The sequence below is a fragment of the Capricornis sumatraensis genome, chromosome 22, assembly GCF_032405125.1.
Source record: "Capricornis sumatraensis isolate serow.1 chromosome 22, serow.2, whole genome shotgun sequence".
Lineage (NCBI taxonomy): Eukaryota > Metazoa > Chordata > Mammalia > Artiodactyla > Bovidae > Capricornis > Capricornis sumatraensis.
Genome location: NC_091090.1, coordinates 14,956,922 through 14,983,460, shown reverse-complemented (window position 1 = coordinate 14,983,460; position 26,539 = coordinate 14,956,922). Strand labels below are relative to the sequence as shown.

General features: G+C 40.7%; 1 protein-coding gene across 3 annotated transcripts in view; it reads right to left on the bottom strand.

Moving 5' to 3' along the window:
- Positions 1 to 293: 293 nt before the first annotated feature.
- Positions 294 to 26,539, bottom strand: part of MAPK14 (mitogen-activated protein kinase 14) — a 72,430-nt gene continuing 46,184 nt past the window's right edge. For 2 of the 3 annotated variants that reach the window (XM_068960879.1, XM_068960880.1), the window contains 6 exons: positions 26,249 to 26,363; positions 25,623 to 25,694; positions 11,351 to 11,430; positions 8,774 to 8,852; positions 4,067 to 4,240; positions 294 to 3,090 (listed from right to left, as the gene is read on the bottom strand). In XM_068960879.1, the coding sequence (XP_068816980.1) occupies positions 3,023 to 3,090; positions 4,067 to 4,240; positions 8,774 to 8,852; positions 11,351 to 11,430; positions 25,623 to 25,694; positions 26,249 to 26,363 (588 nt within the window). In that variant the 3' untranslated portion in view covers positions 294 to 3,022. Of the gene's footprint in view, positions 3,091 to 4,066; positions 4,241 to 8,773; positions 8,853 to 11,350; positions 11,431 to 15,124; positions 15,205 to 25,622; positions 25,695 to 26,248; positions 26,364 to 26,539 lie in introns of all 3 variants that reach the window. The other variant, XM_068960878.1, reaches the window with a different exon arrangement.

Here is a 26,539-nt window from a genome sequence, read left to right as displayed (position 1 = left end):
TCCCTACAATTTTAAATAAAAGCATAAGTCTGTACAGATAGTCTGAGAACGTCAGAGCTGAGAACAACTCATACTTAAACAGACATCATGTTTCAGATGAGGAAATTTAAATGCTAGGCTGGGGTCAGCAAACTTCTGTGAAGAGTCAGAGTAAACAGTGTATAGACTCTGTAGGCCATACGGTCTCTGTCACAACTCTGTTGTAGCACAAAAGCAGCCGCAGACAATACATAAACAAATGTGTGGTTGTGTTCTGATACAGCTTTATTTATGGACACTGGAATTTGAGTTTTACATTATTTTTCACATGCTACAAAAATATTGTTCTTCTTTTGACTTCAACCATTTAAAACTGTAAAAAGCCCACTTTTAGGGGGCTACACAACAGGTGGTAGGTAGACTGGATTTGGTCCCTGGGCCCCAGTGTGCTGACCTCTGTCCTAGGCCACTCTGACACCCAAGTGTAGACTGTAGTGTGATATCTTGTTTATTTGTCCTTTGCTTTTCCCACCCACATTGAAGACTCTGATCTGCTTCACTATAAACTGCACAAGGAGCTCTATAAATGTCTTCTACATTTTACAGGAGTCACATTAAGATCTGTCAGAAACATATGCCAGGCGGCAGCTGAAAGACCACTGATATAATGCTATATTGTGCATTGAACAATAACAATCAAGAGGAAAATACAATAAATTTGAGCAACTCACTAAATTTGAAAAATAGGCTTTATTTTAACCAGTGGTATTGTATGACATCCTATATGGCATAACTGATTACAGCCAAGTTCATGAATACAAATAAGACGGCATTTTCCTTCATTCTCTCTTTCGTTTCCTGTTCAGAGAAATCAGGAGATGGGAGCACTGCGCTCAGAAAACAAGGAGCTCTTCTTCCACAGGCTCCTCCAGCTGAGTCCGGGCTCCTGGCACATTCAGCCTCTTAACATGTATATGGTCTCATGTGCAAAGACCTTTATGAAAAAAAATATTCAGAGCAGTATTTCTGTAGGAAATCACACTAGCATTTACAACAAAACATGGCTGACAAAGTTCATCTTGCTGCGGATCATGAGGATTTGAACTGCATATAAAGGAGATGAGGACTTTGTGTTCATTTTCCTTTAAAGAGGGGGCAGATCTTGGGTGAGGTGTGACCACCATCAGCTGCCTCCTTCCTTCTTGCTCCAGTTGACTTGGGGGTCCTACCCTGTCCCTCTGGAGTGCAGGCAGTGCTGTGTGAGAAATGGAAACATCTCAGCCCAAATATGAGATTCTGTCACACAGCCAACACTGGAGGATCTACACCTTCTTCTTTCACAAAAGGCTTAAATATATGGGCCCTTATGCTATCACAAGGTGCCTGAAATTCAGAAAATTATGAAAGCAACTCTTCTCCACCCCTGAGGATATTTCATCTTTATAAAGTTGAAAATACAAAATATTAAAATAATTTGCCCTTTCTCCCCATCAAAAGGAATCACATTCTCAAAGGATTCCTGCCATATAGAAAATTCTGAAACAAAATTTATTTCTCCCCAAACCAAGACCAGGAAGTCAATGTTGAGCTGCCAAGAAGACCCTTTTCCAAAGAAGGGTGGAAAAGATACCTCATCACTTTTTAAAAAATAATCATATTTAGACAAAGATAGCAAAAGGAGTTTCTGGCCTCATGAGCTTTTATTTTTCACTTTGATTTTCAGCATGTCTTAGCATTGGTTACTAGGAGTGAAAAGAATGACTTGTTTTCCAAAGTCTAAGATATTCCTGGGACAAACCCTGATCTTTCCTGGTTGACGGCTCCCCAAAAATAGTTTGTTGAAAACCAGATGGCAAGAATGGAAATGCTATACATCCATCTGTTCCATTTCTTCATAGTTTTCACATCAAAAGCACCTGGAGTTATCACTGGTGTTCAACACAAAATAGTACTGGGGGCTCAAAAGAGGATGATGTCACCTGCCCTTAGCATCAGCCGAGGTGACACGGCTTCGGAACTACCCGTAAGGTCTTCACTGGCAAACCTGCCTGGCACCAGGGCCTCCCAAAGAGAACAGGACAAGCAGCTGTGCATGCTCAAATAGCAAGACGTGCAAAACAGATCGTCACTCTGCTAGGAATGAAGAGCACACAGGAGGTACACTGACAGCAGCAACCAGGTTCTGACTACTGAGGCCAGTACTTAAGAAATCTCTGCACTGAAGGCGGGGTATGCAGAGGAATGGCAACGACACCTGGGGGTGGGGCGGGGTGAGGGAGGAAGAGAGGGAAGTACATACACGCATGCTCACACACGCACACGTGGTGCCTCCGAAGGCGCCCTGGCTACTCTGGGTTCACACGTGGCCGCCCGACATCCTGACTACTTGCCTGGCTCAGAACTTCATCTGCTGCACTCTCTTAACCACACTTTCTCCTCTCCTTTTAAGGCACGAACATATTTAATGGTTTCAGGTACACCTGTTGAGTTCCGAGAACCACACTGAGCAAGTTAGTCACAGCCTAGTGCACAGGAGCCGGCTGGTCCTTTTCGGCTGACAGAGAATGAGGGACGGCGCCCATGTGAAGCAGTCAGGAGATGTGAGCCTTCTCTCTCTGCCGCCATGGGATGTGGCCAAAGCCGACCCTCAGCATCAAGGCGGGGCCACAGGAGAGGCCAAGATGGCAAAAGCATGACCAGGGTCTGGGATGTTTAATATTTTTTTACTTTGCTTTTAACAAACCATACAAGGTGGCCGCTCTTGCCTGCCTTGCGGCCTCTCACGAACAAGAGCAAGCAGAGGCCACCACGGAGCATCTGTCACTCCACACAGAGTCACTGTGATAGTTTGCTCATCATGTTTTACCCTCCCACAAAGTCAGACACACACACACGCACGCGCGCGCACACACACACACACACACCCCTTCCACCACGGAGGAAATCTTTGCAACAAGAGGCACTTGAAAGATATTTTGAGAGTTCTCATGAAAAGGCCTTCCCCTCACAGTGAAGTGGGATCAACAGAATAGAAACCAGACACTCAAGACTCCATCTCTTCTTGGTCAAGGGGTGGCGGCACAAAGCTGATGACTTCATCATAGGTCAGACCTAGAAATCAGGAAGGAAAAGTAGGATGTGAGAGTTTAGACATTCACTTTGCTGGGAAGCCACCCTAACTTCTAAGCTCAAGACCCTTTCCTCCCTGTCCAAGCTACTGGTTCAACGGGGCTCACTGCTTGTATGTGAACGTGGGATGACCCAAAAGTTCAAGGATGCATATAAAAGAACAATTTTTGGGTCATCCAGTGCCTCCTCTTTAAAGCTCTCTGGAGAAGATACTTAAGAGTAGCAAACCAATTATTTGGGAAATGTAAAAAGTCGTTCAGTCATGTCTGACTCTTTGCGACCCCATGGACTATACAGTCCATGAATTCTCCAGGCCAGAATACTGGAGGGGGTAGCCTTTCCCTTCTCCAGGGGATCTTCCCAACCCAGGGACTGAACCCACGTCTCCCGCATTGCAGACGGATCCTTTACCAGCTGAGCCACCAGGGAAGTCCCCCACATGCTACAGCAACAGATAATCCTGGCTTTGGGATTTAACTCAAGTTCTGGATTTGTGTTTTATGAAAAGAATATGAGACTGGGTCTAGGAGACCTGGGTTCCATTTCTGGCCGTATCCTTAACTAGGTCTAAGCTAAGAGATAAGATATAAATGCTCTTCATTGTTTGTAAAGTTCTGTTGTTTGCAAAGCTGTAAAAATTCCCTAATCCCTACTTAGCTCAAAGAGATAGTATAAATGCAGAAATTCTGAGAACCTCAAAGCTCTATGCAGACGTGAGGGGCTGTGCACAAAATCAGACCAGACAGAAGCATCTCAAAGGTCCAGAGGGGCGTCATCTACAACAGAGGAACACACTCATTCCACGGAAGAGACCCCCACTGCAAGTTTTAACGCGTTGGGTACAACCAGAAAAAACTCCCCCCACCCTCACAGCTTTTGGTTAGTGGCTCACCTAGGAAAGATTTTTAAAGCTAGGTTCTCAAAAAGGTAGACAGATGTTCATCCTGCTATGACTTACTTTTCCATTCGTCTATAAGGAGGTCCCTGCTTTCAAAAGACTGGTCGTAAGGATCAGCCACTGGCTCGTCATCAGGATCGTGGTACTGGGCAAAGTAGGCATGCGCAAGAGCTTGCGCCGCTGTAATTCTCTTATCTGAGTCCAATACAAGCATCTTCTCCAGCAGGTCGACAGCTGGCAATACCACAGACGGGAAGGAAAAGAGAAGAGGTTTTAACACATTACCAAAAATCTATGCCTTATTAAGCAAACACAGAGTTTCGATCCTTCATACCCAAACATTCTCCAAAGTATCTGCTCTGAGATATACTATTTATATTTTACTTACTTTATATCTTTATCTATATATACATACATTTTACTGAATCATTTTAAAATAAAATTACAGACATGCAATTTCACCTATAAATATTTCACCATAAAGATGGCTTCCTATACAATCATAATTACATCTGAAAAATATATAATCCCCAAACATCATCTAAAATCCAGGTCACACTGAGCTTTCTTCAATTATCTTAAAGGTGATTTTTATATCTAGTAACTTCTTCAAGCCAGGATCCAATTAAGGACCATGCATTGCATTTTGTTGAGTTTCCTTAGCCTCTTCTATTTCTAGAATAATCGCCCCCGCCTCTCACCCCCATTTTTCCTAGGTTTGACCTGAAAAGACTCCCCACAAAACTGTCTTGTGCTATCATGTTATCTGTACCCTTGTTTTCCTCTATCCCCTGTATTTCCTGAAAACCCTGGTAAATCTAAAAGCTGGTAAGAACTGGGTTAAACATTTTTGGCAAGAATACTTCATAGGTGATGCTGTGTACTTAATGGTACATTAAGGCCATCTGTCCCATTAATAGTGATGCTGAATTTGATCACTGGGTTAAGCTGTTTCTGTTTCGCCTTAAGCAAGCACCCTGTCAGTACAAGGCGAGTATCAGTTTCTTTCACTTATAGCTTTCAGCATCCATTGATCTTCCTTCCCAGCAACTATTTCATTAGCTGCGGTGGTCACAGAATCGTGGGTGTTTTTTTTTCCCCATCTAATTTCTATAAATGATGATGTTTTGAGTTTCAGAATGGTAGCACCTGGGAGGACAAATAATTAATGACCACAGTCATCACTTTTGTGAAGCAAAGGCATTTGTGGCTTTGCAAATTCTTATTTGTTCTTTAAATGTGGGAGGGGGCAGGGATGGGTAGTGAAGTGGGGGGGTGGGGGGTCCTTTTCCTGAAGGGATCCACGCTGTGTACGCTGGAGGCTGTAAAAGATCCCCATCCTTCAGGCTCAATTCCAGAGTTGAATTTCTTCCAAAAGAGAAATGTGGGTTTCCAAGGAATACAGTAACAAAGTGAATATTTATGTGTCAAGTTCATAAGTTTACACCTTATAGCCCTGGGAAAACTGCCTAGACATACATTCTCTTCTTAGAAACAATAACCTCATCAGGTGCTATCTCAATCATATGATGAGTCTTTGCCACCGCAGGGTAAAATGAACCATGTCCTCATAACACCTTGATAAATAAGATCAAGGTTAAGAAAAAGATTCCTCTAAGACCTTGACAGATACAAATACATACACATCAAACAGCAACTTAAGTTTTACTTCATGTTTTGAGAATAATGGTGAAACATGAAGTCAGTGATGGTCAAAAGAGGGCTGTCAGTATTTACACTGTTGGTGTATTCCTGCTGGGTTAACATGCTGGGCATGAGTTCCTGGTCAGGTTACACCATGTTCTGCCTGTAAGAAGAGACTCTATACGACGCCAGCATTTGGCAGTGGACTGATAGGTCTGTCTAAATACTGAGAACTGCAGTGCTGGGCAGCAGGTGGCCCAAAGCCTCCTTCAGCTCACTGGCAGTCTACAGTGCTAAGTGGTATCCAGCTTTCTTGAATGATTAAATGTCACGATTCCAGAGAAGGGGGATGCTTATCGGGATGAAAGTGACCCCAATAAACTGCTGGACACACATATCCCCCCTTCCCTAGAAGAATGAATGAACAAATCGTTTTGAGCCAATCATCAGGAAATCAAACAGTGAGCATTGCCATGTCTAAAACATAAGCTGAGATGATGAAAAAATTCATAACAGAATGACAGACAAGGAAGCTACCAGCTTACAACATAATTTCCTAATATCCTACAGTACTTAATGACTCAAAGAGAGCTTCTCACAGACCCTTGAACTAGATAATACAGTATAAATAAATCATACAAAGCCGGTGAGAGCAAACCAGGGCAGATACAGACCCAAACCAACCCTGGCAGAATTCTGTATACCCCTGATGAGTATGTGGATTTATTCTTAGACATGAGAGTGATCCAGCTGAGCCCTGACACATTCTCCATCTACAAGGCCGACAAGCTCAACACTTCCAAGCATGAGCATCCCTGCTATTGTAAGAATTATCATAGGAACACTAAACCGCTCTTCAGCAATCACTGTGGGTAGAGTACTTAGAAAGGTAAAGCCACTTAGCCTTCACTCCAACTTCTGAAGAGGCTGTCGTCAGCTCTCAGAAGGATGAAACTAAACCCGAGGCACAGCTGCTGGGACCCTTAAGCAGAGGCATGACCGAAACTGAGATTTAAAACCATACTACTAAGATCAGAAAAATAAGAAGGTTGACTGTTCTATTATCACAGCACTGCTCCACTCTCGTCATAGGGAGGGCCATGTCTGACTTTTCTATGTTGCTGTTGTTCAGTCCCTAAGCTGTGTCCGACTGTGACTATAGCAGGTCAGACTCCTCTGTCCTCCACTATCTCCTGGAGTTTGCTCAAGTTCATGTCCATTGAGTTGGTGATGCTATCTAACCTTCTCATCCTCTGCTGCCCCCTTCTCCTTTGGCCTTCAATCTTTCCCAGCATCAGGGGCTTTTCTAAAGAGTTGGTTCTCTGCATCAGGTGGCCAGAATATTGGAGCTTCAGCATCAGTCCTTCCAGTGAATACTCAGGACTGATTTCCTTTAGGATGGATTGGCTGGATCTCCTTGAAGGCCAAGGGACTCTCAAGAGTCTTCTCCAACACCACAGTTCAAAAGCATCAATTCTTTGGCACTCAGCTTTCTTTATAGTCCAACTCTCACACCTGTACTTGACTACTGGAAAAACCATAGCTTTGACTATACGGGTCTTTGTTGGCAAAGTGACGTCTCTGCTTTTTAATATAGTGTCTAGGTTTGTCACAGCTGTTCTTCTAAGGAGTAAGCATCTTTTAATTTCACGGCTGCAGCCACAGTCCACAGTGATTTTGGAGCCTAAGAAAATAAAATCTGCTACTATTTCCACTCCTATCTGCCAGGAAATAATGGGACAAGATGCCATGATCTTAGTTTTTTGAATGCTGAGTTTCAAGCCAGCTTTTTCACCTTCTTCTTTCACCCTCATTAAGAGGCTCTTTAGTTCCTCGTCACTTTCTGCCATTAGAGTGGCAACATCTGCATCTCTGAGGTTGTTGATTATTTCTCTGGGAAATCTTTGAATTTCAGCTTTTATGATTCATCCAGCCTGGCATTTTGCATGATGTACTCTGCATGTAAGTTAAATAAGCAGGGTGACAATATACAGACTTGTCATACTCTTTAATTTTGAACCAGTCATTTGTTCCATATCTGGTTCTAACAGTTGCTTCTTGAATTGCATACAGGTTTCTCAGGAGACAGGTAAGGTGGTCTGGTATTCCCATCTCTTTAAGAATTTCCCATGGTTTGTTGAGATCCACACAATCAAAGAGGCTTTAGCATAGTCAATGAAGTAGAAAGTACATGTTTTATTGGAATCCTCTTGCTTTCTCCAGGAACCAATGAATGTTGGCAATTTAATTTCCAGTTCCTCTGTGTTTTCTGAACCCAGCCTGTCCACCTAGAAGTTCTTAGTTCACATACTGCTGAAGCCTAGCTTGCGTGATTTTGACCATAACCTTCCTAGCATGTGAAATGAGCTCAGCCGTACAGTGGTTTGAATGTTCTTTGGCACTGCCTTTCTTTGGAGAGCACTGTCCCTCATCTTTTCCTAGAGTCAGGGGATTAGAACCTCAGGCAATGCCACTTTTGGGGACCAAAAGAAGTACACACCAGCCCCCAGTTTTAAGGAACGAAGCAGCTCCTTTTCAGCCAAGGCAGTACACATCCTGCAGCTGCCACTGTCACGCCCCTTTGCCAAAGACCCTGGAAATGGTGGTAATAGGAAGGAAGATGGAGCCATTCTTCAAAGCTTCATGAAGAAGAGAGAATGGCTAGGTGTCTGAAGGCAACAGAGGAAGGGGAAGGAAAAAGGACGCGAGGGCGACAGGCTCTGCAGCGCTGGGGAGCTGCAGGCAGGGGGCGCCACACTGCAGGGTGCCCGAGTGGGGCCGCCAACCACCCTCTGTGCTTCAGCTGTTTCCAGCCTCAGCGCAGACACTGCCAACAGTCACAGGCTTCCCTCTGCTTCTCTTCCATGTCGCTCGGTCTCTTCTCCCAGCGTTCCCCTTGCTTTCTCTCCTTTCTTCACTGTTCCCGCTTATTTCCCCCATCAAATTCTGTGATCATATATTTATGATATAAGCACGTCATGAGATAAACAACCTGACAGTACAAACATGGATAACACAGCACTATTTATCACCTTCCGAGATTTAATTATATTAGTCAAAAGGATCCCTAACTTATGTCACAGACAATTCAATATCCACAAGACAAGGATACAGTCAACTTACCCAAGGGATTGGCACCAATAAATACATTTGCAAAGTTCATCTTTGGCATCTGGGTCAAAGACTGAATGTAGTTTCTTGCCTGTAAAACAAAGGGTTTTCAAAAATGGCTTTGTTCAATATTTTTACTGCTTTCAAAGATTCCTGGTCCTGTCATAGAGCAAGTGTTAACTGACAAAGTCTGCTGGCTTCAATGTTTACGAATGTTGTTGCTATTCATCACAGACTTCTCTCTCACTGCCATCCTAACCTTCTTGTTTACCATCATCATCTTTATTTATTCCTGCTATCTCTCAGTGAAAATTTCAAGTGAACAAAAGTGCTAACTAGCTAAGTTCCCTTTCATCAGCATTCTGGTCACACGAAGTTTAAAACGATGAGGCCAAGATATCTAAGAAGTAGCCCTTCCTGAGACAGTCTTCCTAAAAAAGCTGAAGTTGGCATAGGGTTTAGTATTCCCAAAGAAAGTCTAAGATCAACCATTTTTTGATGAGCTGATCTCGGCAGGGACGCGCAGTATATTAAAAGAATGTCAGTATTAAACCTTGTTAACAAAATATTTTTGGTAACAAGGAAATAAACATAAGCTTTATATTATGCTAAGAGGTTCAAACACATTTAAAAAAATACTAAACCAACTTAATAAGAGTAATAAAGAATAGTGGATTATAAGTTACACAACTTAGGCAGAAATCTTTCCCCTACCACTTATAAGATACATCTTCTTGGGCAAGTCTTAACTAGCATATCAATGACCTCATCTGTAAAATATTAGTATTACTATTAGATACTAGTATTTGGCTTGCCTACATCATATGGTTATCGTGATACTCAAGCAAGATAAAACTAGTGAGAGAGCTTCCAAGTAAAATTTTGACACAAAAGAACATTTATATACAAATTCAGATTTTATAATGTTTGGTCCTTGGGGTGGGACAGACTTGAATTACTTACTCTCTTTTAAGTCTTGAGTTCTTCATCTATGAAGTGGGATTAACAACAGTGCTAACCTCAAAGGGCTGAAGGGAGGACTTGGGATAACAAACCAATACCCTCCTTAGCGCTGCACTTGGGTTCAGAGGCAGAGCTCAAATAAACACCAGCTGCTATCACTGTTGCCTTTAGAAAGGAAAGCCTGCTCTCATTTTCTAAGGATGTTTCAACTTGATAATTTCTGGACTTTATTCTAAGGAACTCAAGGTGCTAAAATACTTTCAAGGACTGATAGCTCTTAATAAAGGCAAAAATAAACACTGGTCTTGAGAATAATCATATAAATACAAATGGTTCATAAATGCGTGCTTCAGGTATTAGCTATAAAATCTATGACCTTCCCTGTGTCAAAGAAAAAAAATCTCATGATCAGTCCAAGTAGCTGAGGTAAAACTTCTTTAAATCTAAACTACCTCCTTGAAATTCCTGTTTTTAATACAGCTCAACAGTAAAGGTATACATGTATATTTATGTATGTATGTATATACACACACATAACAAGGTTAGAAAAAGTTCTAGCTGCTATGGCAACTTCATCTTTTTAAATTTTTTAAAATTTACATATATATATATAAATTAGTTCTCTAATATTTATATATATAATATTAGTTTTCAGGTCTATAACAGTGATTCAGACTTCTTATAAATTATATTCCATGAAGAGTTATGCTGTATTTCTTATCCTTGTAGCTTTCTTTTATACATAGTAGTTTGTTCCTAATAACTTCACCTTCTAAAACACTGTGTGCAGAGCAAACAGGAGAGGCCCACTTTGAGAAGCAGCTGAGAATCATTTCAATTTGAAAAGAAAGCTCTAGGAATTGAACTACTGACAAGCCTGTTATCCCTTCCTACTTGAGCATATAGATAAAAGAAGAAAGGGAAAACAGAAGTGAGAGAGACCACGTCATACAGAGAACAGTCTTGCCTCCAATAAGATAAATAAAAAGACTATCTGAATAAAGCCATGTGGCCAATCTGATTCCCAGAAAGATTACGGACATCTTACAAAGAAGTGCCCCAATCACCTCTGATGGTAAAAGGAGACATATTAAGCAGTCAAGCATTGGTAAAAAAAAAAGGCACCCAACGCTAAGTGTTCATAGTTTTCTACGTTATTTGCATATTTTATCTTAAATATAGAACTTTTCAGCATTAGATAGTTTATAGGTGTTTTTAAATAAAGGCTCTTCTTTTGGTCATTAAGACAATGGATAAATAGGAAAACATGCTAACGGCCTTCAGTTAATACACCTCCAGTTAAAAATTATTTGATGGTAGCATACCCTGACTGTAGGCATAGGACCCTAGGAAAACACAAACCTCCTCTTGAGCACTAAATTCATAAATAACATCATTTTCTAGGTACAAGCCTATACATTATATTCTCCATTCACAGGACTGGGTGACATTTTAATCCCAAACGTCAAGTGTTGTAATAGCACATAGGCAGTCTTTGCCTTAGTCGCCCTAGGGGAGCATGCAAACATTCAGCGACGTTACAATCTGTGTTGGTTATACAGTGGCAATAAAATGCGAATGTGGCCTTCTCAATTAGATACTCCTGCACAGTCAATTTGTTCTCACCTCATGGCTTGGCATCCTGTTAATGAGATAAGCAGGGGGAGTCCCCGTCAGACGCATAATCTGCTGAAGCTGGTTAATATCTTAAGATGCCTAGTCAAGGGCATTGTTAAGCATACAGTGCAAAAAACAACTTTCAACTCAAAAAGTTTTAGAAAAGGCCAAAAAGCCACCCCCAAACAAAAAATCTATTCCCACCCACCCCACCCAACCCAGGTAGAGCCAAGGCTGCATGTGAAAGCATGCATCTGTGAACGGCGTGAGAGTTAGTAGCCGTGGAGCCAGTGATGGGCCAAGTGCAGAAGAAAAACTTTTTTTTGGTTTTAGCATTATCTTTAATATTAAATATTTACAGTCCCTGGAAAGAGACTGCCCCTTGATCTGGGATGCCAGCCAGAGAACTGTTTTCGAGTACTGATGGCCACAACCTGTTTGCTTGTGGGATAAATGAAGAAGATTCAGAACATTTTGATTCAACTTCAGACAAAATAAAATGTCCAGTGTAACCATTTCAAGTACAGGTTAAATTTCTGTGGCACAGGTTCTGGTGATTCTCTAAAATACCACCCCTCCTAATGTAAGACCAAGGTGGTATGCGTGTTGACACGCAAGGCCAAGCTTCAAGGACAGTAGTTAGTGATACTTTTAAAATACATGCCACAAACACACAGTGGTAAGTGAAGGGGAAGTGGGGGAAAATGAGAAGCTAACAGCAGAGACAAAACAGAAGTCACAGCTGCTGACGGTATTACAGCATGCCACAATGATTTCTCCTACAAGCCTCTTTTAACAGGTGAACAGACTGACTTCGCTCAAAAAACATCCGGGAGGAAGCTGGCAAAACACTGTGAGTATCTGCTCTGACAAAGGCAGAACGCTGAGGTTTTCCAAATGTACGCAGATGTAGGTACGCTGCACTCTAACCTGCTCTCTTTTAGCTGGCCCATCAATTTTAACAACCACAAGAACTGTTAGCTTATCATGTGTTGCTGTTAAAGCAGAGTGGTGCGATTTTTAAAATCCTCAGCATAATAAAAACCTTTCCATATTCCCTTTCTTGGTATTTATTAATTCCCTCCTTCTCTTGTAGCACCATTTTCAGTAAGTACCGTAATCACATAATTTCACTTCTTTGTGGCTTCTCTCAATGATCTTTCCAGTTGAGCTCATCCTCAGAACTTAAATTCCTTAGTGGTCAGATTACTACAAACACATGTTTAAGGCTGGCTGTTAGGAAAGAGCTGGAGCCACGGCTCCACCCTGCCTCTCACGCTTCCTGGCCCAAAGACAGGCCAGCAAATCCAAAAGATGGTGTGAAGTTCTTCTAACACATTCTCAATAAATTCAGGTTTACCTCCCAACAAATTACACAACCAAAGAGTACTCTGCATGCTAAGAGAAAAACAAAAGGGGGTCACGAACTAAACCAGCAATAGCAGTATCAGCTGGGTTTTAAAATGTTAAAATCCTGCCATTTCTCTCTTTTCTATGAACAAAAACTTGGTCTGAACATTTCCGTGGTGTTTTTTTGGGTCTTCTTTAGTCAAATAGGTTATTATATCCCATTTTTGTCAGGAGTTCAGGAATATTTTCAGCAAAAATTTTGAGAGTGAGTCAGTGAAAGCGCTTTTGTTTTCTTCACATGATTTATTTTTTATTTTTGTCCTTTCACTGATTACTTTAGGTATTGGGTCACTGACCAAAAAATATTCTCTGGACACCCATCATGACTCATTACCCCTTTTCTCACGGCACATGCTAACTTGTTCTTCTCAGTCAGTCCAACTATTACTGTACTCTCTTACTCAGAATGTCCTAGTATTTACTGACTGAATTCCATCAATCAATAATAATGGCATCACTTCACTACTTTTCAGGAGTAAGGAAAATACCTATTGGCTTTCTCTGTTTACTATATTCCTTCACTAATATGTTTTTCTTTTCATGTTGAAAAGCTTTAAACAATTTTACTCACTTGGCTTTGCTATGTAGACATCATGTTTCACACATCATGTGCTTCTATGATAAACTGATACTTGAGCAGTATTACTAACATCAAATTAATCTCCATGTTTAAATTACTTTTTATGCACTCACTGTAACTACGTAGGAGGAAAAAACCCCATATTTTCTTATCCCTATACTCAATGCAGTGTTATTTAACTTCTGTATTCTGATACTCAATTTTATTATGCTCAACTCTATGCAAGAGATGTTGAAATGTATGATGCACCCTATTCCACATAAAAAATGGATTACAACAGGTAAATACTACCATTTTAAACCCACCCTTTTTCTTCTAACAGCACGTATCTATAGGGCAGATGGCTAAGGGTGGGTGAGAAGACGAGAAAGAACTGCTAGTGGACATCTCCAGACAGAGGGTGCATTTGCTGTCTCAGTCTCATGAGCACTCTTCAGTAATAAACTGAGCTCCTCCCTAACCTCTCTCCCTTGCCCCTGTGTCCTCTCTATTAGACAATCTTTCTAAGCAAAAGCATTTAAAACAGAAAGGCACCATCCTCTCTAAGCATCGTCTCATCTCTTCTTTGGTTCACTCCAATCCAGCTCCTGCATTTCAAAAAGCAAAAAGAAAACACTCCTTCTGGCTGACACTCTGGTCAATAACTGACAATGACTTTCAAAACAGTGTGCAATCGGATGAGATTAAAGTTTAGAACATGTTATCAGAACATCTGGGATGTAAACTCAGCTCTGTCAAGTGACTCAGTGCGTGACTTGGGCAAGTCCCCATCTTCCTGTGCTTCTGCTTCCTCATCTTAAATAAGTAAATGAAGCCAATGAAAAGCCTGCCTCTGGCTACCCAGCAGTCTTTCCAACAGGGCAAAGGAATCCTTCAGTCGGAAACACTGGGAGGAGAATCCAGAAGGCACAGCTGGAGCTTGGCTTCACAGCTCTTTTTCCCTTTTATCCAACTGCCTGGCAGCAGACAGATGGGAAAAGGGAGAAAGACTGGGCTTTCCTAGTTTCTCTCATGCCTGTGGCCCAAGGAAATGACCAAGTAAGCCCAAGTAAGCCAGAGTCACATTCCCATGGCTTCTCTCTAAATGCCTGCTTAGAAGCAGGAAGGCATTAGCTCCAAAGCTTTTTCTCAGGGTACTCAAACTTGTAATTACACAGGCAGGCTGTGGGAGAAGGATTTACAACCCTCATCCTGTGGATCCGAGGCATTAGCAGTGGGGATGTTACCTCTGACGGTCTGGAGACTGGGTAGATACCGACCCCTGTGGAGAACAGATACCTTACCCAGGATGTGCAAGTTGTCTTATTCTAAAGCAATAAAAAGCAAGTAACTCCTGGGAAAGGGGAAGAGAGTGCAGGCAACGCACTTTCCATTCTTTTAGTGAGAAAGCTAGACTGACAGACGGTAAAGCTCATGCTTTGAGGATAGATACTAACCAAAAAAGTGAAAGCAGCCCTTGAGTGAAACTTTGAGAAAGATGATGTCAGGGCTGGAGAATGGAGAAAACACATTTTCCATCTCCTGGAATGAATCAGAATCTCAAATCTCACTTACTGTGATACTACTGCCCAACACAAGCTCCCATGCTCCAGTACTATACCCAGAGAGAAAACAAAACACACTCATGCATGTGAGCAGGCAGGTACACGTACACACACACACCTCATCCTGGAGTCAGCACACAAAGGGCACATGTGCTTACAAACATACCCAGGTCAAAGTACAGATTGACAGAAGGGAAGTGGCAGAGGCTCCCAACAGGGCAGATAATTACAATCAAGGCAGCAACTCACAGACTCTGAGGAGATTTTCTTCAAAAGCTCAGCCCCTGGGGTTCCAACGAGTCTTAAAATGAGCTTCAACTGATCAATATCTAATGGTGGACTATAAAGGAAAATGTTGGGACAAAATAAAAATGAAAAACAAACAAAACAAACAAACAAAACACCCCAATAACAAAAACTTAAAACCCCAAACCAAGCCAAAATGGTGAATTGATCTAGGTCAAGGTTTCGGCAGGACGGTCACTTCAAGCAGAACATGCTCCTCCTGTACAAATTTTCAAAGGCTACCACACACATACCCGACTTATATTTATTTTGTGCATCTGTCAACATCCCCTGTCAGCAGAGTTAAGCAGCTGTAGCTGGGTACTTAGCTGCCAAAGACAGCAGGTGAAAACATATAAGCAGCACTCAGTCCATACGCTCAGCCCACTCCTACCTCCTTCCCTTCCACCAAAGCACCAGGAGCCAGTCAAGCAAAGAACACCAGTCAGCAGAGGGCCACAGAGAAGAAAGCAGCAGAGAGCACAGGAGTTAAGGATATACACAAGCCTACCTGTGAATATTCCTCTAAGGCTTGACCTAAGGAGCCTGTAATATGGCAGGGACCTGCAAAGATCCAGGGCCTAACCAGTTGAGACGTCCTCCCGAAACCCTCCCTGGCTGTGGCAGGCAGAGGACTGTGAGCGACAATGGCCAGCAGAGGGCCCCACCACCCCACTGCAGCACACGTCCTTCAGGAGTGCGGCAGTAACACAGGGCACAGGAGGCTTCGACCTTACAGAAATGTACTGACAGACCTCACACACCCCCCGAGCTCTACATAACAGGCCACAACACCCAAACCTTTACTGTGCAGCCAATTCTTCTATGCATACTCACTATGTTTGTGCATATACTGACCAGAAGTCAGAAACTTTCCACTTACTCTGACTGCTTTTAGCCTTGCCTATAAAGCTAAAAAGGAAAAAAATCTTATAACTTTTTTTCTTAATGAAACTTTAAATGTTATCCATGCCATGTCTACACTGACATTCAGAGGGAAAAGGAAGAGAGGATGACTATCTCCTGACTCTTGCCATAAAAAAACCTGTCAGGTTTTGCAGGATTAGCTCGTTCTCAACTTCGGGCCTCAGCTTAACCTTCACTTCCTCAGAGAAGCGTCCCCTACTCTACAGAAGAGGCACTGCCTTCCTGGTCACCCTCCCTCTCAGCACAATGCGTGAACTCCTCACATCTGTAACTGCTTTGTCTGCTATTGGCTGTCACCTCCACTGATCTGAGAGAGGGGCTACTCTGCCTGCTCACCACTCATCCCCAGTGCTCAGACTACCATCTGCTACATGCTCAGCACTCAAAATATTCGAGAAGGTACAGCAAGATGGAGAGGAGGAGAATGGAAGAGAAGACTTCTTTACGATTAGACGTAAGAAGGCAGTGCAGTGCAAAAGATAATGGCCACTGTGAGCCATAGCTGCCAGAGTTACAGGAACTGGTTACGCAATAGTAACTTGCCCTATTCTTTTTCCCCCTCCAGATATGAAATTGGCTTAAATACAAGAAAATTCTAGACAAGAGTCAGCAAATCAAGCTGCACTGGAACACAACCAGGCCATTTGGCTGCTGTCACCTTATGTGGCAAAGCTGTATGGTTCCCAAAGCCTGAAATATTTACTAGGTGGCCCTTTAAGTACAGAATCCTATCCCAGACCCAAACAATTTATGTTCTATAAGAAAATAAATTAACAGCAAGTCCACTCTCAGAAGGGCTTCTGTGGTGGCTCAGATGATAAAGAATCTGCCTGCAATGCAGGAGACACAGGTTTGATCCCTGGGTTGGGAAGATCCCCTGGAGGAGGGAACGGCCACCCACTCCAGTATTCTTGCCTGGAGAATTCCACGGACAGGGGAGCCCACTCACAGAAGTTACTTCTGAATTAGAACAGTAGAGAATAACATTATAAAACAACTATAATCCAAAATAAAATAAAAATTAAATTAGAAAAAAGAATAGGAGAGAATTTTGTTCTTTGTAGAGGGCAAAAATGAATGTGTTCTGGAGGCTAAAATTTCAATACCGAGGGAAAAAACTGAACTACTTTAGAGAGTCAAGTTTTATGCCCCCACTGAGGAAGACTCTGGGCTGTGGGTTTCTCAAGAATCTTACCTTCACCCCAATATACCTGAAAAGTAAGCCACTCCTACTGGTCACAGTGGTCATGAGAGCAATGATTTGGGGGACCCCAGGTCCTTTTCCACCACAGCCAGTAAAACAATCTCAGGGCTGAAGAATAAAGTAAAGCCCTGAATCCTCAACTTCAAGTTCACAGACTTTGCTGATCTGGCATCAAGAGTTTCTCCTGACTCTTCCCTCAAACTATTATTCCTTCATGCACTCAATGTTTCAACTCAGACTAAATATTCCAGGCACTTTTAAGCTTCCACCTTCTTATTTATGCAAGTCATAAACAGCAATACCCTCCATTCTCCCCTCCTAGCATACCTTTTCTCTCCTTATTTACTTTTCAAAGTCCTGCTCAAACAAGAACTCTGCCATGAAGTCTTCCTGCGTATCTTGAACTTGAATTAATCTCTGCTTCTTCTCCCTAACTTATTTATACTCTATTACAGTATCTGTTCACTCTGTCTTGTTTTATAAGTAGAGAACAGACCTTCATTCAAACGACTCCTGTAACTCACGTTCTGCTAAGTATGATCATTCTGGTTTGGAGGACAGGTACCATCTTATCTTTAGCACCTTCCACTGAATAGCTCAATAAATATTAACTTGAAAGGTCTTCCTGTAATAGACTTTTCAAAGCAACTCCACCCCTCTTTCTTGCCCTCAAAAATCTAGAATAACTATACTCTAATGGGAAGTCTATATACAAAAAAGTCAAGAAAAGTTGCTTCATTTCATATGCAAATGGTCATCTGAAATGTTTACACTCTAAAGAGTATACAGTGCGATGAGAGCATAAGGGGTACAGATAAAGAGAGCGGGTACAGCATGACAGTCGATACTTAGGAGATTAGTAAAGACACAGTGCAAGATAAAAACCTACTTAGTAGCTAAAAGCACTTGCATCAAGAAAGGCAAAGCTGCAAACTTCAGAAGAAATCACCATTGGTTCTCCAAGAGCTGGCAAATCCATTGAAATACAGGTCAGTCTTCCAATAATACCAGCTACAGTAAGGCCACTACAATTTGTCCAGGCAGTTAAGGCCAGAAGGAACTTCAAGTAACTATATAAGCAGAGCAAAGCAAAACTTACCACATTATGACAATTAGTTATTTCCACAGCAAGCCATCCTTCTTACCAGGTTTAACCCCATTTTCCCCTAGACAGCAGATATTTTTACTGGTAGTTAAAAATGTGTTTTAATTGTAATAATCACAATGTCAAAATTTTAATTAAAAATCTCCTGATTCTTCTTTAAACAACTTAGGCCTAAGATTACTCTTTAGGTCCTCTGTAACGAAAGTAAGAGGTAGCTAGAATGAGTAGGTGAGGAAAAAAACCTAAGGGTAATGGGTTATTTGGAAAGAAAGTAAAAGAGGGATAGTCTATTCACTTCTAAATGTTCTAGGCAACTCCCAGGAGATTTCTGTAAGCCACAGAGTTGGAAGATACTGAGAACTAAGCTAAGTCTCATTCCAGTCCATCCTGTCTGTCACCAGGAGAACTTTCACAGGTCAGTGTTCCACCTTTGTCTCATGGATTTTTAAAAAAGTGCTGCTCATAAGCAGTATCAAAATAGATAAATAAAAGGACCATTTGCAGAACCTGAGACTACGGCTGCTTAAGAACAGCAGTTTTTAAAAAATCCATGAGACAAAGGTGGAACACTGACCTGTGGAAATTCTCCTGGTGACAGACAGGATGGACTAGAATGGGCCTTAGCCCATTTCCTTCTCTTCTTAGTCACCAAATAGTCATTTTCACTGTCATACATGGAAGATTTCTTAAGGTGTTTTAGGTTTGTGGAGAAACCTGAGAATTCCAGCCTTTTCAAATGGGGGAATACAATCTCAAGTTAGAGAAGAAAAGGCAAGAAGTAACCTAATATTTTTCTTCTTCAACATTAGGACACCTGCTTTTAGTGTCTGAAGGAAAACTGTTTTTTTTTTGTTTGTTTTTTGTTTTTTAATGAGAGACTATTTGAAACTAACGTCTGAAAGAGAGGGGTAGTTGTAATAGGAAGGGGGATATACAAAAGTTTTGGCTCTACTGGCAATATTTTATCTTGTAATCTGGGCTACATAAACACAGGTGTTCATTTATTATTTCTTGTCTTTTTGTATGTCAGAAGTAGTTCATAAAATGTTTGAAAAAAAATCAAAAAGAATAAATAAATGAACTAGAATTAAGGAGCAAATTTTATACAGAGAAAATTCATTATGGAGTAGGGCAGCAAGCAGATGGCAAGAACCCCATTATCTTAGTTAATGTCTTAGGATTGCCATTTCTATAAAAATGAAAGAAGCAAAGAAAAGTTTTAACACATGAAGGAAATTCATTTGGTTACCTAGAAAAGGAAAACAATAGTAAGCCAAGGCTGAGATCTCTGGAAGGGAAATCAGTATTTGACAGGTCACAAGGTTATGAAACTCTCTCTCTTCCTCAGGCTGCAGACTGCTAAACATTAGTAACAACATTTCCTAACTGGCTTACTCTTTTCAGAACCAGTGGCTTTCGAAATAAGTTAGCACTATACCTGAAGAACACATTCTGGGTCCTCACTCTCTTCTAATATAAAGTTCTCTCAGGTGTGTCCACTCGAGATATATATACACACACCTAGTCAACTAAACTAATGAGGAAGGGCTCTACTCTTAAACATAATTAGCTTTAAGACAAAAATTAGTGTATCTTATCTCTTTAGGGAAATGCTAAGGATTATTAACAACTAGTAACAAAGGAATCTTGGGAATTCCCTAAGCTCCAGTGGTTAGGACTTGCACTTTCACTGCTGGGGCCTGGGTTCGATCCCCTAGTTGGGGAACTAAGATCCTGCAAGCCATGTAACCCCAAAAGAAGATTCTATCAAGAAGACTAATCACAGAGGGGAAAAAAAAAGAGAGGAAAAAAAGTAGAATGGGAAGATGACTTGCAGAGATCGAAAACTGCATAAAATATCAAGAGTCACGTGATTAAATTTAAATGTAATCTACATAAAATCTAATAAAATTTAAAATTCAGATCAACACTCATAAAACTATGAATAGAACTCCTTGCCGTGATAAAGAGTATTTATGAAAAATGCAGAGCTAAAATTATACTCAGTGGTGAAAGACTGAAAGATAAGAACAAGACAAAGCTGCCCACTTTCACTACTGCTATTCAACCCTGTACTGGAAGTTCTAACTAGAGAAATTATATAAGAGAAAAAAAATAAAAGCATCTAAATTGGAAAGGAAGAAGTAAAACTCTCTATTTGCAGATGACATGATCTTACATGGAGAAAAACCAAAGAATCCACAAGAAAGCTACCAGAGTTCTCGGCTTTCAACTGTGTAAAGTTGCAGGGTACATGAGCAACAAATAAAAATCAGTTCTGTTTTTATACACCAACAATGAACAGATCAAAAAGAAAATTAATGAAGCAATTCCATTTAAAATAGCATCTTATAGATGCTAGGAAAATACCTAAAAATAAAGTTAACTAAGGAGGTAAAAAACTTGTCCACTGAAAATTATAAAACATCACTGAGAGAAATACAACGGAGAGCAACTAAGTCCATGTGTCACCACTATTAAGCCTGTGCTCTACTGCCTGGGAGCCACAACTGCTAAGCCCATGGGCAGTAACTTCTGAAGCCTGTATGCCCCAGAGCCCATGCTCTGCAATGAGAAGCCACCACAACGGGAAGCCCCCCCGACACACACAGAGTAGCCCCCACTTTCAGCAACTAGAGAAAAGGCAGTGCAGCCACAGACCCAGCACAGTCAAAAATAACAAATAAATAAAATCCAGCCTTCTTTGTAGACATGTTTAAAGCCTATCCTCAAATTCATATAAAATTATAAGGGAGCCCAAAGTGCCAAAAAAAAAAAATCTTGAAAACAGGAACAAAGTTGAAGGACTTACTTACTTACTATAAAGCTACCACAATCAAAGCAGTGTGGTACTGCTACAAGGGTAGATATTCGGACCAGTGGAATAGAACTGATCTTTGACAAGAGTGCCAAACCTATTCAATGGAAAAAAAAATAATCTTCAAAAAATGGTCCTGGGACAACTGAATGCCCTTATGCAAAAGTATAAAGCTGGACCCCAACCTCACATCACATACAAAAGTTAACTCAGAATGAATCAGAAACCTAAGTATAGGAGATACACACAAAACATTCTTAGTAGAAAATGCAGTAAATCTTGACAACCTTGAATTTGGTAAAACACTCTTACAAATGACACCAAAAACATGAACAAAAAAGAAAAAATATATTGGAACTTCGTTTAAAAAATTTTTTGTACATCCAACGACATTATTAAAAAAAATGAATAGGCAGCCCACAAAATGGGAGAAAATATTTGCATATCACATATCTGGTGCAGGCTTAATATACAGAATACATAAAAAACTCCTAAAACTCAACAACAAAAAAGACAACCCAATTAAAAGGTGGGTAAAGGTCTCAAACAAATATTTTTCCAAAGAAGACATACCAACAGTAAACACAGGAAAAATACTCAACATCATTAGTCATTAAGGAAATGCAAATTAAAACCACAAAGAGATTCCACTTGGTATCTCTAGGATGGCTATAATTTTAAAAAGCAGGATGGAAGGGAGGGAGGGAGGAAGGCAGAAACAACCGTTGGTGAAGATGTGGAGAAACTGCCCACATATCACTGGTGGGCATGTTAAAACAATGAAACTGCTCTGACAAACAATGACTGCTCTGCTCCTCAAAAAGTTACACACAGAGTAACCTCATGACCCAACAATTCCACTCCTAGAAACACAGCCAATGGAAGCCAAAGGGGGAACTCAGACAGGTACCTGTATGTTAGTGTTCACTGTAGCACTACTCACAACAGCCAAAAGGGGGAAACCACCAAGCGTCTGTAGCATACGAATGGATAAATAAAATATGGTATAGCCACATGAGGGAACAGTATTCAGTCATAAAAAAGAATGAAGTTCTGATCCATGCTACAATATGGATGAGCCCTGAAAACATGCTAAGTGAAATAATTCAGACACAAGAACACAAATATTGTGTGAGCCCACTTAATATTAAACTTTTAGAATAAATAAATTCATAGAGACAGAAAGTAGAAGAGAGGTAATGAGAGGCTGTGAGAGGGAATAGGAAGTTTTGGGCGCAGCTTCTGTTTGGGGTGATGAAAATGTTTTGGACATAGACAGTGGTGGTAGAGGCACAATTTTATGAATGTAATTAGTGCCACTGGATTGTATACTTTAAAAGGATTAAGATGGTAGAGTTGGACACGACTGAGCAACTGAATTGAACTGAACTGAACTGATGTTTATTTTACCACAATAAAAAAATAAAGTGGCAAATTATATGTGAAAACACTTGACTACAAAAATATTTTTAATTCAGCTTCTAAGTTCCACTGGCCACATTTTAAGAGTTCTATAGCCACATGTGGCTGGTAGCTACCAGCCACCATACTGAACAGTACATACATAAACTACTTGTAAGACCACACAAAGTTCTATTAGATGGTTCTTATCTAGAAGCTAAAACCACCAGTTTCAAATGCAAGATGAATAATAAATGAGGAAAACAGGGAGAGAACTGTGCATTCAAGTAAAGAGCACATTCTAGAGGCTGCCTTGGCATTCAGCTACGTTTTAAAATCATAAATAAGCAGTAGCTGTGTGCCTTTCTGAGCCACAGAAGAGTGTGTGGGGCCAGCACATTCTGCAAAGGTTTTAAGAAAATGAGTTTTAGAAATTAGGAGAATAGGCAGCAAATAGAATATTGGAAAGAAATGGAGACCTGAGTCGGATACATTCGTATCTATCTTTTCTGGGTTCTTATAGCTTCCTCATCTGTCAAAACATGGGGCCCGACTAGATGTTTCTTAGCATCTTTCTAGATCCCCAGGTGGATAATTCTAGATTAACTTTTATCTCATTGGTACCTAAAAAAAAAAATAAAAGAGGGAAAACTACTAACTAAGTAACTTTCAGCCTGAAAGATTAAAACTAAAATTCAACTTGGTTAAACTCTAGTTGTACCCAACACTGGATGCACATTAGAATCAACTGGGGACTTGAAAAAGTAACAGAAAACACTTTCCTCTCCCCTTGTCAGGCAACCAAAGCTACATCCACACAGGTGGCAACTGACAAGAAGGGAGTTATGCATATTACAAATACAAATCTTCCAAATTCGAGTTTCCTGATCCAGGAGAACATGTGCCTGAAAAGGAGCCAAGTAGAAAAGAAACAGTGTATTACTAAAATAAAAATTTTGAAAATAATTCTCATGTATTAAAAAGAGAATCTCCTAGTAAAAAGCTTAAATGCTGGGTTTTCTTCCTAAAGCTCACAGAAGGAAAAGAAGTATGCATAAAAAGGAACACTTCTTACAGAGGCCAAAAGTTAGCATTTTAAAAGGGTCAATCCATCAGTGGGCACCTGTAACTGAGACACATCCAAAGGCACACACAACTGCTTTGAAACCTTTATACCAGTAGCCTGTCAAGGGGATCCATCCTTTACTAGCTGTTAAAAAATTTTAATGAAACAAAAAAGCACAGCCTTTAATGATTTATAAGTAGACAATAAAGCGGGAAGGTGAAGGGAGAAACTCTTCCCAAAGCTCACTGATGAGGATGATGGTTAACATCTACTGGCAGGCCCTGCTCCCAGTCCTTTCCAGATCATCTCACTGAATTCTCACATGAGGTATGTACTATTTATCAGTATTTTACAGTTAAGGAAACCAAGAGACTGAGGTTACACAACTGGCTCAAAGTCAGAGGGCTGGAAGTAAAAGAGCTAAGTAATATCAACCCTGGAAGTCTGATTCCAGAACATGTGCTCTTAACTAGCATGCTTTACTGTACGTGTCTCTCCACCACTTTGTGTGTCTACGTAGGTATGAGTGTCTGCGACTGACTGTAGATGGAGATTCGGAAATAAAGGAAAGGAAGGGGCAAGAGGAGCAGAGGAGAACCTCAGAGCAGAATGCTCAGGAAGACAGAGTAAAGAATGGGACTCAGAGGAAAGGAAAATTACACACTGTCCCTCATTCTCTTAGCTTAGACTATAATGTGTATGTCAAATTTCTTTTTTTTTTTTTTTGTCAAATTCCTAAGAAACAGGTATAAGGTAAATGAAACAAAGGACAAAGGGGAAACATTAGGTATTAAAATTAGAATCCAGGGATGAGAAGGAATAAGGTGAGCCATATAGGGAAATTATACTCTGTATCAATCCAGTAATATTCAGAGGGGAATTGACAGCTCAGGGAAGAGGCTTTTCAGTTCATTAGCAAAGTAGATTCTAGCAGAAGACAGTTAGAATACGTGGATTGATGAAATGAACATCACAGTCACCCCAGAAGCATGATCCCAACTGTAAGCCAGTGAACTGACATTCTGGTTTATAAACTCAGTGTGTCTGCTTAGGTGAGATGCTAAAACAGCTTTTAGGTCTCTAACTGTGATAGAACACAGGGAACGGCCACATCTCTAAATGCTCAACCAAACTGGTGGAGGGCGAGTCATATGAATTTACCAAAAATCTTCAGATCTAATTCTAGATATAAATTTAAAAATTTTTTCTTGCCTAAACATCTTCCCCAAGTGGAACTGATGAGGGTTACGACAAATCACATTTTGATGATATTATTACTAAACTGTGAAATGGGCATGCAGCAGATAGAAAAGGGACTAAAATAAAGGGGTCACGATAAACTATAAACTAGACAATCAATCTGGAAGTAAATTAAAGTTTGGTTACAATCTGGGATAAAAACAAAGTCATGCTGAGGGGAGATAAAGGTACACGACAGGGTGACCTTATCTTCTTGCTTTTATTTGTTTTTAAGCAACAAATATAACAAGTCAGCAAGTGTATCATTACAAGGACCAAATACAGCCTTTTTAATATGTAAACCAAACATAAAAGCAAGACATCCCTGATTTATAAATGGTTATCTTGTGCTCACTGAGTGTTGGTACAGACTAAACCAGTCATTGAGGTCTAGAACTTCTCACCAACATACTCAGTTGCAGAATGGCTGTGGGAAGATTAATAAGGAGCCTGCTGCAAAAAAAGATGACATATGAAAGATTTTAAAGGTTTGCCAGATTATGAGGAACTTTTCCAAATCATACAAGTAAACTGCAGCCTCTTTCTTGGCAAGGCAAGATACTCCGCAGGAGGGCAGATCTCACAATGGACGACAGAAACAAGTAACTTAAAGTCCTTCCAAGAGACAGGTAAAAGCGATACATTTCCACGGACACTAAAATACAGACAAGAAACAAGAACCCAAAACTTTTTAAAGGATACGGTCTGTACCAGGAAACAACGTTCTTCCAGTCAACAGCTCGGCCATTATGCATCCCACAGACCAAATATCAACTGGCAAAATTAAAGAGAAATAAAAGTATATACAAAGTCACTCTTATCAAACTTGGCTACAAACGGAACTATAGCTAGGGCTGAAATACTCTAGTTAATATTTAAGGTATCTGAAGTTCAACACTCATACTCAACATTTTTATAGAAAAAAATAAGCTAAAACCTTCACCACAATTAAAGGGCTTCATAGGTGAGCTAAGTCAAAACACAGTTATGGCAAAGAGAAATAAGCTGTTCACAAAGGGGCAAAGGTTTCTTACTGGTAGAAATGGTGGATTCTCGCAAGCAATATTGAAAGTTAATATTAATGAACCCAATGTCTTCAGGTAGAATATGAATATGAAAGAATATGTTCAAAATAAGTAAAAAGCCAATTAAATCACAGAGTCTGAAACACTCTACTTTCTTTGAGCAACTGAAATATCCTCTTTTTGTATGTTTCCTGAGGGAAGAAAAAGAATGTTTCCTCCTACTCCCCCAACTCCACTTCTTGGAACCCTAAATATACCTAACGTGGTATCAATAAGGCACTAAGTAACCAGTTCAAGGAGTACCTGTCTGGTTGTAATGCATCCAGTTGAGCATGATCTCAGGAGCCCTGTACCACCTGGTCGCCACATAGCCTGTCATTTCATCATCTGTGTGTCGAGCCAGTCCGAAATCCAAGATCTAATGAGAGAAGAGCAGTCAGGCACTGAACAGTCCAACTCTTAAGGCTCGTAAAGCAGGGTGGGGGGGCCGCGGGAAACTGTAGTGCATATTAAGAAGCAAGAGCAACAAAGCATTTGCATAACATATTTCCTGGTCCGTGCTTAGAATGCATGGGGAACACAGCAAGAACTAAA